General features: G+C 45.0%; 1 protein-coding gene across 1 annotated transcript; it reads left to right on the top strand.

Moving 5' to 3' along the window:
- The first annotated feature begins 857 nt into the window (after positions 1-857).
- bmp5 (bone morphogenetic protein 5) lies at positions 858-10108 on the top strand. The gene is made up of 7 exons (XM_076018722.1): positions 858-1876; positions 4211-4403; positions 7561-7709; positions 8003-8200; positions 8643-8719; positions 8870-8980; positions 9096-10108. The coding sequence occupies exons 1-7, from the start codon at positions 1375-1377 to the stop codon at positions 9243-9245; spliced, it is 1380 nt and encodes a 459-aa protein (XP_075874837.1). The 5' UTR covers positions 858-1374; the 3' UTR covers positions 9246-10108.
- Positions 10109-14134: the final 4026 nt, after the last annotated feature.

Raw genomic sequence — 14134 nt, 5'->3', positions numbered from 1 at the left:
GAGTTCTGTGAGAGATCAGCTCCTAAAAGAGTTGGAGCTTGAAACTGAGAGTCTAAAAAAGAACAGAGACTAAAAAAAAAAAAAAAAAGTTCACACTGAAAGACTTTGAATCAAAAGTATGCACCATCACACAGTGCACCAATGAATAGACATATTAATAAATATGATGGGCATAAAAAAACAAACAGTCAAGCGAGTAATGAAAACTCTACACTACCTATCTATCTATCTATCTATCTAATCTCGGTATAGGGTATTGAATTCGCTGACTTCAGGACAATCAGTGTGCGTTGGGCGGCGAGCAAAACTACTTCAATAGAATAAAAATAAATAAATAAAGTGGTGCAGCTTTGCACACTAGATGGCGCTGTGTGGTAACTTCCCTGATCCATGGCTACCCGAAGTTCGGTGGCTGCTTCGTTTTTGCGCGCTTTATATAGAAACCTGTTGAATCCGATTATTACATCAAAACACGATGGAATAATCGGATTCAACAAGTTTCAAAAATGAAATCACTTGTTTACAGGCCAATGCTAAAATACAAGTCTGCATCTCTGACATTGTAAGTGAAGTAGGTAGTAACTTTTCTGCTTTCCAGCCAGTTGGAACACAATTTATTTACTTAGTGTAAAAGGTTTGTTTTATTAAAGCAACAAGGCATGCAAACACCCAAGATGCTCCTGCTGGAAGGCTTCCCACAAACGGGCAGACCTGAATAAGTTGAGGTGATTAAAGGGCTCTGTCATGACTCTTTCACTCGTTAAGACGGGGCTCTCGGATTTCAAGTGTCTCCTTTTACACTCGGGAGCCACCACATTCATCATGGGAGCTGCCGAAGTTTTATTGCAGCCGCTGGAGGTGGATGCAAAAACACGGGAGCCCAGTGTGGGATGGGACTCGGAGGGCAACCGGCAGCCACTGCGCTCTAAAGTTTAGGGGAGGAAATGTGAGAAAGAGACGTTCGTGCGCATTGGACACGGTTTCATTTTTCATGCACGGGGTTGGGGAAACTACTGCTGATCATACTTGGACGGTCTGGGGCGTAGCTACCCGTCCGCGCATCACGAAGAATTAAGGTGAGGGACGGTGTCACATCTCCATAAGTACTTGGGCGCGCGCGCGCGAGCGAGGGAGGACACTCTGGATGAACCCTGGTGGAGTCTGGAGCACCGGAGGAACTTTTTTACGCGCGGGAGAGCGGACTTTTCCCTGCAGCCTGGTGAAATTAACCAATAAACGCTCGCGGTGCGCGATCCTTATCAATGCACCGGGAATGAGTTCGCGCCGGCGAGAGACAGAGGCGACCCCACTGCTCCTCCTGGCGCGTGCGATGTAGTTTAACTCCAGCCTCCGTGAAACTGGTTTTTGGCCGAGATGACAGCGCTTACACCTCTGAGCCGCGCCGTCCTCGGACTGGCGTGGAGCTGCTTGAGCTTTCTGTCGTGCGCCCAGTGCGGCATGGGCGACAACCATGTGCACTCCAGCTTTATTTACAGGCGGTTGCGCAATCACGAACGCAGGGAGATCCAGAGGGAGATCCTCTCCATCCTGGGCTTGCCGCACCGTCCGAGGCCCTTCGCGCCCGGCAAGCAGGCGTCCTCCGCGCCGCTCTTCATGCTCGACCTGTACAACGCCATGGCCTTGGACGAGGAAGAGGAGGAGGGGGGCGTGCAGCGCGGCGCGGGGAAGGGCGTCGGTGCCAAGGCTCAAGGGAACCCCAGGAAAAGTTACTACAGCCCGCCGCACGCCGGATACTCCCGGGTGGCGCAGCCGTATCGAGCGGCCCCTCTGCTGGGCCAGAGCTCCGCGCTCACCTCAGCGCACGACACCAACTTTCTCAACGACGCCGACATGGTGATGAGTTTTGTGAACCTCGGTGAGTTTTGTTTGAAGCCGCAAATTCGCTCCTCGCGGATTTTTCTTCTCTTTCTTTCTTTTTTTTTTTTTTTGTTTTAATTTACACATTTAATGGAACTGGAATATCTGCGTGTGAAGGTGCAAGGCCGATAATAACACAATCTGCGCTCGTGTCCCTCTTAATTTGCTTCGCCGTTCAACATTCTGCCGGGGATCCGCATTAAAACACTGCATTTTATAATCGAATTTCAGCTCATGAATGTAGAAAAAAAAAAAAATCTTTGGATTAATTAAGAGCTATGAATCCTTTAAATATTTAATAGATCCGGGTTGGTGCTCAAGTAAAACGGCTCACATGGATTTTATTCAAACAACCCGAGCCACCGCCTGGAACATGACAGCGAGCCATATCTGAGCTGAATTGAAATGCACTAATAAGCAGTTTCTCCCCAGCCTCTGAATGCAGAATGCAGTCACCATCGTGGCCTCCGAGCCTTGCAGTAGCTTCAGCCCCGTGTGAAAGATTTCGCCCTTATTAGACTTAGACCCCTCTAAAGTTTTGACCTTATCAATTTGAGCACTTTTTTGCCCATTAAAAGGGGAGCCAATGTGTGGAATGACTGTTTGTTCAGTAGCCACGACCCTTGACCCTGCAGTTCAGAGGGACTTATCAGATGACTGTCTGACCTTGAGGAAAATTGGTCTGAATTATTTCCTGTTGTTTGAAGGGCTGGTGAGGCTGACGGGTGTCTGCGTATCGTAAAAAAAAAAAAAAAAAAAAAAAAAAAAAAAAAAACTGTCTGCAGGAGGAGGCAGCAACTCCATTCTGCAAAATCTGCAGCATCTTAATTTGTTGAGGGGAACAGCCTGACTGAGGCCGATTAGAAAAAAGAGCTTTGCAGGAATTTCAATGAAGCGGCGGTTTTGCGGGGCGGATGTTAGAATGTCAAGGCTCGCGCCGTGTTCTGTGCACGTAGCGCAAAAAAACCAAGCGAAACGTGAGTTTGTGTGGAGCTGCCCGGGCTGGGAGAGTAATCCCTCACCTTGGCCTGCGCCCATCTGTTTCCACTTAGCGCGACACAAGGGCATGTACACTGTCTCGCTCTCGTTCTGGTGACTGTCAGCGAAGTGTTCAATGGGGCTCTGTCTCTATTACAGTACGCCGGGACGCAGCCACCAGCTTTGGCTGTTTTTATGAACGCAGGCGTTGAATTTCTCGCAATTTAATAACATTCATACATTGGCCTTGTTAAAAAAAAAAAAAAAGAGAAAGAGACTTTTTGAATTGACATCTCTTTAAGTGACAAGGAAGGAGTGCACTCGTGATTTCTTTTCTTTTTTTTTATATCTATATAATCTTTTGACTCTACTCCCTGGTTGAACTGATTAAATCTTCACCCTCTTGAAAATGAAATGTCCTGCTCTCTCTCAATGGCATTTCTGCTTTGCATTACTGCCTTCCGCCAATATAATGGAAGACGCTCTGAGAGGCTGACCCGACCTCTGACCTGTTTGTGCTAAGTAACTGCAGGCCCTCACTCCTGATAAAATATCAGGGAAATGCGCTGCATGATATCGCCGCGGGTGTGACGAGAGGCTCAGAGCCACCGGGCAACACATCAGTCGCGTTCGCCTTCTTTCGGAATGTTGATGTTATTTACTCGTTGAGGATTTGGTTGTATCTGCAGAATTAGCTGTCTTTTTTCTTCTTTTTTTTTTTTTACTAATAAGAAAACATGTTTTTTTCCTGTGTGAAATGAAGAAAATATCTGTTAAGAGCTATTGATTTTAAAATGTGATTGGCTTCATAACAAATGTAATTATTTTCCTCCTTTCAACAAAAATGTTCAAAGTTTTTAAAAGGTCAGGGGTTAGTGAACGCTTCAAGTGCTTATATGAAAAGCCTGCAGGAGGTGAGCACAGGGTCAGAAATGAGGTCAGAGTCGATGTTTGCATGACGTCGAAGATTCCTGTCTGTTCTTTCCCCTCACTTGAGGGGCAGACGAAAGTGTCTTTAATTGAAATCAGCCTGTTTTTCTTAACTGACAGCCCATTCATCACGGCCACAGAATGCAGTTAGGCACACAGTAGAGGGCCTGTCTGGGAACTTGCTACCTGTATTCAGTTGACTGATTTAATGAACTGGAAAGTGCTTTTGTTGGGAGTCAAAATGTTTGGATTGGGCCGGGAATGCGCGGCGCGACGCGATAAATCACTCCCACTCTGTCCGTTAGCGCGGCCGTATTTTCCCTTTTCAAACAACACGCAGGAGATGAAGTCATGCTTTTTCTTGATCAGCCTCGCTGCCAGTGAAAAACGAAAAAATCAATCGTGAATTTACATCTCCCCACAGTGGAGAAGGACAAGGATTTCTCTCACCAGCGGAGACACTACAAGGAGTTCCGCTTCGACCTGACTCAGATTCCGGATGGGGAGGCGGTGACTGCCGCCGAGTTCAGGATCTACAAGGACCGCAGCCCGTCCCGCTTCGACAATGTCACTCTGAAAGTCTCCGTATATCAAGTCATCAAGGAATATCCAAACAAGTGAGTGGCTGAACAGCTGAAAACAACCATGAGAAGAGTCACATTGAAAGGTGCCTGCTTTAGATCCATAAAAATATCAACATCCAGAATTTCATCATTATTGAAGAGATAATTATTGTAATGGCAGTTAAACACTACCGCTTGTCAATTCACTTGGTCCGGTAACACTGACATCCTCTGACAAATTTCCTGTTTCGTCCGCTTCCCTGCAAAGACTCAATCAAATTCAGATTTTCTTTTAATAAAAACAACGCTTAAATAATATTGCTGAATTTATTTTATCTCAATACATCTTGAATGAGTGATGAAAGCCAAGAGACTCTTGAGATTAAACAGTGACTCTCTTATGTAAGGAAATCTGGCCTTTGTCGCTGGTCAGTCTCAGAGGAATCAAAATCACACACAAGGGGGTGTGGGGGGGCAGGAATGTAGCCGCAGGACCTGCACCCAGTTTGTTTCCAGTTATTTTAAGTACTGTGAAACACAAAACAGACACCAAAGATTCTCCAAATTGCAAACTGATGTACGGGGGGGGGGGGGAAATGGGATCCATGACTTCACCAGGATGAGGCCAAATCTCAACCAAATGTTTGATGCTGTGCGGTTATCATGGACAATTAAAAAAAACAAAAACAAAAAAAAGGCTGCGGTGATTTCTTGCAAGGGTTGGAACTTTCCGCTCACCGAGAACACTGGGCTATCTGCGACTCTGCTGTCCTTCATTCGCACTTTGTCCGCCTTATAAATATAGTTCTCGGATAAAGGGAAATCCATTAGCGAGTTGGCCGGTCACTCGGTTATCGCTCCTCGTCCCGGCTGAAAGCGTGAGGGCTCGCTGCCGTGGCCGCGGCTACACCCGCCACCTGTCTGACTGAACAATATTCCGGAAGTTTGAAACCATGACATGGCAGGATACACCAGGGTCTACTTTTGAGAGAGGGCCCCTATTTGTTTGTCAGAAATGTGTGCGGGTGATGGAAGGGGAGATTATGGCCCTCCGGGGCTTTGAAGAAAGGTCTCAGTCAATGGACTCTGTCATCTTAAAGGAGGAAACCATTCAGTTTCAGTTTTCAAACACACGTTTTCATGGGGGACGTCGTGCGTAAGTGAAGCCTTTACAAGTGAGATTTACTTCTTCCTGTTGGCAGTGAACCCTCCAAACAAAACCGGATTATTAAACACGAAAAATCGAAAATTTCAACAACAATTTTCAGCAGAGCACTAATGTTAAAGCAACTGTTCATTTCAAAGGGAAGAATTAGGCCAACGTTGGGTGATTTGTAAGAACTAAAATTTTTATGGGATCAGCGGGAAAGAACACATAGTGCTCACACTTAGTGCATTGCACTTCCATTTGAGCAACAGATTTTTCTGACAGAAATGTATCTTATCAATACAACAACATCCTGTTTGGAGCCGTCCATTTCATTCAGCAGCTTAAAAAAAGATAAAATAACCATTTTAAAAATATATATATTTTAGAACTATTTAAATAGAGCCAGAAATCACGTTCAATAAAAAGAAAGAAACGTTTTAAAAGTTTTTCGACTGCGTTAGGTGACCGGATGGAATTTTTTTTTCTTCTGTTTTGCCAAGGAGCGCACTCACTCTTTAACCTCACATTGTATACATAAGTTTCCTCATGAGCAGCTTTCCAGTAGTAATGTGCCTTGCTGACACATTGAAACATTTATTGTGCTTTACTGCCTCTTAAGTGCCGCTCAGGGAGAACTGCCCTAGTTCTGCACACGGGCCAATAAAGGTACTAACAAAAACAAGGACCTCTTGAAAAACACATTGCTTCATAATTCTACAGCACTGCAGTGGCAAAAGAAACTCCACAGGGCACCTGTAAAGTCCTAAAACTGGACACCGGGCTGACTTCCTGCCTCTCCGCTAAAATCAACAACGCAACCGGGGCTAAACTTAAGTTGCAGAATTTAAAATCCTAATGAGAAATGTTGGCATGTGAGCATAATTTGTTGGAAAACGCAGTCTGCTTACGCTGTCCGCCACCTTTAGCTTGTTTTCCGTACAGTAATCACAGCAATAAGGTGTTGACCAAACATTCCATCCTGACAAAGATGAAAAAATAATGGGTTTTGTCCCCACACAGTGTGAATTATCACAGGATAGAAGCCATTTAAAAAACAAAAAACAAGATGGCAAGCAATTTGTGAAACGTCATTTGGTTAACACAGCAAAGTTTTACACCTGCGATAAACAGAAATATTTCCACATTGGAATTCTGGGTCCCCTGACCAGCACCATGTAACCACGGAACAGAACACTCAACAGGCGCTGCCTTCTTCAATCAGCCACTTGAAAGAGCTCCAATGCAAATTGTGAGGCAGGCCTTTTTCAACTTAAGGTTGATTTATGCCTTATGTCAGGCCTATGTTGAAAATACAAGGGCCTGATATACATGATTCATAACTCCTGAACATGTTTCGCCAACGAAACAGCCCCAACCCCCCCAAAAAACAACAGAAAAAAACAACTTGGCCCATGTTTTCACAACACGGCTCTGGACTTTATTACGAGTTACAGCTTCTTTGTGGTATCAGCGCCGCTCCACTTTTATCTGCAGCTCCGGAGATGGAAGACCGAGATGACAAAATGACTATTACTCACCAAATAACCGGTTTTGAATGTTAAGCCTTTTAAGTGCCCCGCTGCTCAGGCTGAAGCACATTAAAGGAGATGAATCAAAAAACGAATAAAAAAAAAAAAGAAAAGAAGTTTAGGCTCAAGCGTCCATGTGTGATCAGTCAACGATACCTCGTTTATCTGCTCTATCCAAACTGGCTGAGATATCTTGGATCGAGTCTAAATGCCCTTGAAGAAGCATGTGGTTTCTCTTTTCTTTCCCATTGCAACGATGCATCATTAAAGGTGCACAGGCAGTTTTCATTTGTTCGAGAGCGCAACATGCTACAGCGCTGAGGGTCTGCCATTTATCACTTGTGCAGCGGCACCACATTTGTTTCAACGTCGCTGGCCAAATGGATGAACGAACGCGATCTTCAAACCGAGAAATTGCTTTAAATCCCGCTGACTGGCAGTGCATGCGAGCCGTTTAAACAGGAACATTTACAACAGTGGACTGGACTAGTTTAGAAATGGACTGGGTTTTTTTTTTTTTTGTTCCTTTTAGAGATGCTGAGACCTTCCTGCTTGGATCCAAAAAGGTCCAAGCGTCCAACGGCGGCTGGCTGGTGTTTGACATCACGGCCACCAGTAACCACTGGGTGATGAACCCGCAGCAGAACCTGGGCCTGCAGCTCTGCGTGGAGACCTTAGACGGCAAGTGGAACCCTTTTACTCCTTCGTTCAATAAACTTGACATTTGTTCCCCAGACCTTTGTCAGACTCTGTGGAAGTTAGAAAAAGGTCAGGAAGTTCATCTCCTGAGAAGATCCAAGATGTCTGCTTTAAGTTACTTCTCTGCAACTTGCGTGTTCCATTCTCTGCGTCCAGAGTCAAAAAAAGCAATAAAAACGTGAAACGGTTCTCGTGTAGCTCATGGACTCAAGATCACATCTGACTACAGTCTGAAAATTATTATTTTTTTAATTTACCCCTTGTTTTCTTTAAAGGACGTAGCATCAATACTAAGTCTGCGGGAATCATTGGGAGGACCGGGCCTCAGTCCAAACAGCCCTTCTTGGTCGCCTTCTTCAAGGCCAGCGGGGTGTTGCTCCGCTCCGTCAGAGCGGCCGGCGGGAAGAAGAAGAACCACAATCGCAACAAGTCGACCAATCAACAAGAGTCATCGAGGGTCCCAAAAAGTGGAGGTAAGCGCGAATGCAATGGTTGCAGTGGTGCCGATGCTCTAACAATGAGAGAAGGTTTTTTTTTCTTTGCCATTACATTCATCTAGCAGCGTTACATCAACAAGTTGGGGTTTTTCTAGCCAGAAGTTCAAATAAGTAAGAAAGAAATATATATATATGGTGTTACTATTAATATTATTGTTATATATATTTTGTTATCTTATATACTGTTGGCTTTATTTATACAACCACTTGAAGGGATTTAGACCTAAAAATCTTGGTTGTTGTTTTGTTTTGTTTTTTTTGAAAAATCATTTAAAAAAAAAAACCTGCCTGTTGGTCTTTTTTGGTTTTATCCAACAAAAAAAAACATGCAGAGTAAAACGGTCTCTCTCACTCACTAAAGTTTTCCTTTGTGAACCGTTGTCTGTTTTGTCGATTGTCTCACTAATCCTTCCCTCAGATTACAACGCCAGCGAACAGAAGCAGGCCTGCAAGAAGCACGAACTTTACGTCAGCTTCCGAGATTTGGGCTGGCAGGTAAGACGAAAGGGTTTCATTTCACTGACCAGCGCGAATGGAACGGCGAGCAGCTATTTCCGTTTTATTGATATTTTATTGTCCAGGCGACAGGCGTAAATCGTAACGCATCATCTCATAGGCTGAAAGGACCTTGTTTTCTGCCCGCAGGACTGGATCATTGCACCTGAGGGCTACGCGGCTTTCTACTGCGACGGAGAATGCTCCTTCCCACTCAACGCTCACATGAATGCCACAAATCACGCAATTGTGCAAACCCTGGTAAGTGTGATGACAACATTTCCTATGCCCTTGCTTATGAGCTACCAGCAAATATTTGTTCCCAAACCCAGCCAGGGGACAATTCTTCAAAGCTACTTTGCCGTCTCGTTCGCAGGTCCATTTAATGTTTCCTGACAATGTGCCAAAGCCGTGTTGCGCGCCGACCAAGCTCAACGCAATATCCGTGCTTTACTTTGACGACAGCTCAAACGTTATCCTCAAGAAGTACAGAAACATGGTGGTGAGGTCGTGCGGTTGCCATTAGTAGCCATTGGTGAGGGGAGTTCATTTTTAATGCTGTCTGGTGTGGGAATCGCTGGAAAACTGGTCTACTGCAGGCGAGATGTGATGTACAGTATTATGTATATAAAGTTTGTATCATCTAATTTATTTTTTTTTAAATAAATAGCACTGAATATTGTGATATTTAAATGGTAAGTACAACATGTTGACTTTAAGCCAGTTATTCAAATGTTCTGTCAATTTGGCACACACACACACACACACACACACACACACACTTTATCTCCCATTGTTACTTGTATAACTTTTATAATTTGACTAATCACTGGAGTAATCACGATACAGATTTTAGCTTCCCACGTGTGCTCGTCTTTTTTTTACCCCGCCATGATAAAAGCACATTGAGATGTAGTAGTAAGTGTAAATACAAATATGTATTTAAGTGCAACTTTTGTAAGCGTTTCTTTTGTCGTCAGGAGTGTGTGGCAGACACGACGCCACGTCATATCAGAAATTTCAGCACAACAAGTGAGCAGAACAAACAAGGCGATGCTGTTAGCAAAAACATCACGACTTGAACAGACTGTCGGAAATTTTGTGAATCTTAGTGGTTCACTTGGGAAATAATGAATGTAACTGCCGAAAGCTCTTTTCAAGCTGTCACTGCCTGTCAGCACTGATTCTTTCTATTATTTTTTTTTTTAACCTTGCCTTGGCCAGCTTTACCCCCCCCCCCCACTACCCCCCAAATGAAACCTTTATCCACGAAATGAAACTTTCTTCAAACCTTGTGAGAAACATTCTCGTCATTCTAACTCATGTTTTTGTAAAAGCGTGTCTCCATGTAGAGTGTTTATGTTTAAATAAATGTAAACTTGAAAAGAATCTTCCCGTCTCGAGCCCGTTCATCATCCCGAACTGTGCACATGTTGTGCGCTCAATATTTGTGCTTGCTGCCTCCTCCAGCTGCGAGTCCTCGTGCTCCACCTTCGCTAATCCGGCTTGTCGTTTTGCGCTGTTTGGGGCTCCGCGGATGTTTTACACAGATTTTCCCCTCGCTGCCGTCCCAGCTTTGTAAATGTTTGACAAGTATGATATAAACTGCGGGTCCAAACATGGAGTGTGTTGACATGTTTTTTGTTTTTTTTTTGGGGTGGGGGGGTTGGTAATGTTAGTGGTACAGTGCAACAGGTAAAAGCGGTATGGTTTTTCTTGAGTCTTAAAGGTTCTCGTCTGAAATACATATATTTTTTCCCGGCTCAACAATAGCATTGATCTTAACAGCTGATTGTAGGCAGCGTCCAGAAAAAGACAAATGCTTGTTGCCTGGGACCTCCCACATGCTCGGAAGAAGACAAAAAAGTGAACGAAAGACGTCACACCTGCCAGCGGAATGTTCTCACCAAAGGGTTCTGTGCCCTACGTGGCATCCCAAAGACCTGGGTCTCAGCACCGTATCCTGCAGCGCACCTTTCATCTCTCAGCCTCTGTTCGGCGTCGGAGTTATTTAACCTGCCCAGCCAAACATGGCGGAGATACCAAACGACAAGGGGGAGCTCGCTGGAAACGCAAAAACGCAAAGAAAAGAGACGCAAGGGAGGAAAGGAAAAGGCAGCTGCTCACTGGGAGGATGACACAGACTGGCAACAAGGGGAAGGGAGGCGTGGCTTGAATACACAAGTAGGCGGGCGAAATACGACACACACAAGACAATCTCGCTGGAAGGGAAGGGAACAAGGGGAGGAAGTAAACAAGGCAAGACTTTCAAAGTAAAACAGGATATAAACTAAATCGGACCGACAAACCCCGAGGCCTCTAAACTTGGAAAGGCTGCGTCATTTTTATACATTCTACGCATTTTACGTAAATAAAAAGGCTCCACTCATCTGTTTGCCTTTGAAAGTAATTTGATTTCAATGTGGCCGACCGCTTATTCCCTCAAGCTCGGCGAATCCCATAAACGCGAGTCGGCAAACCAAACGCGTCGCGTTCGCTGAGTGGAGCCACTGTTCGGCGAACGCGCCCCAGAGCCAACTAGAAGTGCTCTGGCCGGGCAGGTATTTTCAATGGGCTGGAAGATCTGGGTATTAGGTCAAGGATTAATATTTATTTACACAACTGTGTTGACCGCTGAGCACAGGATATGTACTGTTGCGCACTCTCCCCTCCGCCCTCGCCCTTCCACTTTTATAACATTTTTTTTCTTCTTCTTCTTCTTTTTTTTCTGCACTGACATGGCAGAACATTGAGTGACTGTATTTCACTTAATTAAAAGCAGTGGCTGGCCTGTCCAGATGTTATGTGGGCTCCATCTAAAAGGAGTGTTGACATTCGGTGAATGGGGAGAGGCCACCTGCTAACTTAACTCTTGGCTCGGGGGGCTGATTTGCATTCCTGCGGCCTGTTGCCTGGCATGATTACGCCTCGCACTTCACAATCCCGTCTACTGTTTAATATCGTGGGCTCCTTCCAACTCTGCCACATTTCTCACTCTTTTTTCTTTTTTTTTCTAATTGCATTAGCCCTCGGCGGGCAGGTCCTGCAAAGCTGCGCGGCTCTCTCTCCGTCTCTCTCTCCCGGCAGGGACCTTCTGACCGCATGAAAGGATGGCAGAACAATTGTCGCACTCAGGGCAGATTATTGCAGCGGCCCCCTTCTCCTCTGAGACCCTCTCTGTCAGAGAGCGGTGCAGCGGTGAGTCACAAGTGGCTTGACATTCATCAGATCAGCGCTAACTCTAATAGCCACTTGGGAAACGCGCGGGGAAACGGCCTCTAGCCGCCGCAGTTTACTTTGGGCGAGGGGTCTCCCGTGGATAAGTCTCGCATCGCTCTCTGGGGTTTAGAGTGCGTCACAACACACTGTTAGTTTTTCTACAAGCGGTTATATAATATCAGGGTGTGTGTTGCCATACTTTTTTCCAGCCCAAATACACTTATTTCCTTTATCCCCCCACGCCGACCGCCCTTTCACAGTGAGCGATCCGCTTCTTGCAGGTCAGGACAAGCCGCAACGCTGAACGTTGAAAAAGTGCTTAATGATGCCGGTCATCTTTATCTGGACCAAACCATCTCTGGGCAGGAAGTTCATTGTTGAAAGCTGCAGAAACAAAACAAAGCAAAAGCAACAAAAAAAAAAGCACCGCTGACATGTGGCTGTCGGACCACCGTCGGAGGGGTTCGTGCGACGGGCCACTCAGAGACGTCCTCGAAGACATCCTGCCCTTCTCAACCTCGTTAAATAATTTATAGAGTTCAAAGATTCAAAATGAGTCGTGTAATGAATCGCAGCTCACTGGTAACGGTGAAAAACATGCAGCACAAACGGTTTAGATGTTTTGCATGTTGACCCCCGCCTTCCTTGCATTTTGTTTTTTGCTCTGCGGACAAACACCCAAACCACTCTGAATAGTTCCATGGTAGTACTCAACAGTTTCCTGCTCATTAAAAAAAGAGAAACGCTCTTTGTGCTTTCCCAAACCACCACGCAGCTTTTACAGGTTTTCCTTTTCCCCAAGCGGTTTGTTTGCGCCGCATTTTCGGCATTTTGACTTGTTATTCATTTTGTAAACAAGCAATGCTGGTGACTGCTTTCGTGTTTATGACCAAAGTCAAATGTCAACAGTCCATGAAATAAAATGGGCTGGATTTTTATACAGACCGCAAACTATGGAACTAAACATTTGTTCAGTCTGAGTAGCGTTTAGACTGGAGTTCAGAAGCGTTGCGTACAGTTTAGTGTATGCTACGTGCCATCTAACCTCGAATAGCCTTAATGCGCTCAGCTAGCCGTTACATGATTGACACAAAGCTTATTTTAATCACAATTATACGACCAGAAAACATGACGGTTATTGTTCATTTGGGTTTGGTAATTCCGCCCTTCGTCGACGCACCCGTGTGTTAACCAGAGTTCTTCTTTTTTTTTTTCTCTCTCCCCGAGGCTCAGCGTTTGTTTTCAGAGTGTCACCTTGCAGTCCGTCCACAAGGCGAGTGAAATTGTATCTAATAAAAATGTTGTGCAGTTTACCTAATTCATCTCCCCGCATATGGTTCTCCTTATTTGTGTTGCGTGGGTGGCCAGCGACTTTCCACGCAGCTCAATCAGTCCCTCTTGCAAAAAAAAAAAAAAAAAAAAAGGGGGCGACCATATGGGTCACATTTTTACATGCTGTTTGGTATGACAAGGCTGCAGGGCCAAGCGAGCGCCGGGGCAGCGCAGAGACGCACTTGCCTTTTATTCACATTTGCGCTGGTAAAGAGAAAGAGAGGGTCTCCGGGTTACAACAGGCTGCCTGTGAGCGCTGCTGTCAGTTCCCATTACCATTAGAGGTGGCACCTGCGCATTAGAACACTGTCGGCGTGTTACAGTGTTTTTGTTTGTTTTTTTTTGGAAAGTCATCTGAATTTCTTCATCAAATGTAGTTTTCGGTTTCTCCGCTTACGTTACAGAAGATGAACTGGTGCCTTGTTGTGCATCAAAGAGGAGATTTTCAATCCCGCGCTTCTACTTTACATTCATTTCTAAAAGCACTCTGAGATCATTTCAGAGCGAAAATGTCTGATAATAAATGCTAACAAATGTCCGCCCCGTAATTCTCTTGCATGTTTGTCGTTCACCGTCATCCATTTAAAGTGCAACTTGCAAAGAAAAAGAGAAAAAACAGGCAACATTAAAGGACATTAACGAAAAACAAAGCAGATGCGCTGGATGTGAACCTGTTTCACAGGCCAAGTATGTCCTCTTCCTGCTATTAATCACGCTGTTTAGCTGAGTCACACAGAGCTTTTAAAACCACTCTTTTTTTATATAGTGCGCCGCCAAAACGAGGCACGTTTAAGCCAAGCCAAGGACGCTATGATCTGCAGAAGCTAAACTATTAGATGTGATCAGAAAGGACAAAGATTAAAA

The sequence above is a fragment of the Nelusetta ayraudi genome, unplaced genomic scaffold (genome assembly GCF_046127955.1).
Source record: "Nelusetta ayraudi isolate G7.1 ecotype Tasmania unplaced genomic scaffold, CSIRO-AGI_Nayr_v1 ptg000008l, whole genome shotgun sequence".
Lineage (NCBI taxonomy): Eukaryota > Metazoa > Chordata > Actinopteri > Tetraodontiformes > Monacanthidae > Nelusetta > Nelusetta ayraudi.
Note: the sequence above shows the minus strand (reverse complement) of the source record. Positions and strands in the feature narration are given on the sequence as shown.

Excerpts from the sequence above, each read along its gene's own strand:
- bmp5 (XM_076018722.1), top strand. The coding sequence starts at position 1,375 with ATGACAGCGCTTACACCTCTGAGCCGCGCCGTCCTCGGACTGGCGTGG. Across the intron at positions 4,404-7,560 it reads ATCAAGGAATATCCAAACAA|AGATGCTGAGACCTTCCTGC; the intron begins GTGAGTGGCTGA and ends TGTTCCTTTTAG. Across the intron at positions 8,720-8,869 it reads TCCGAGATTTGGGCTGGCAG|GACTGGATCATTGCACCTGA; the intron begins GTAAGACGAAAG and ends TTCTGCCCGCAG.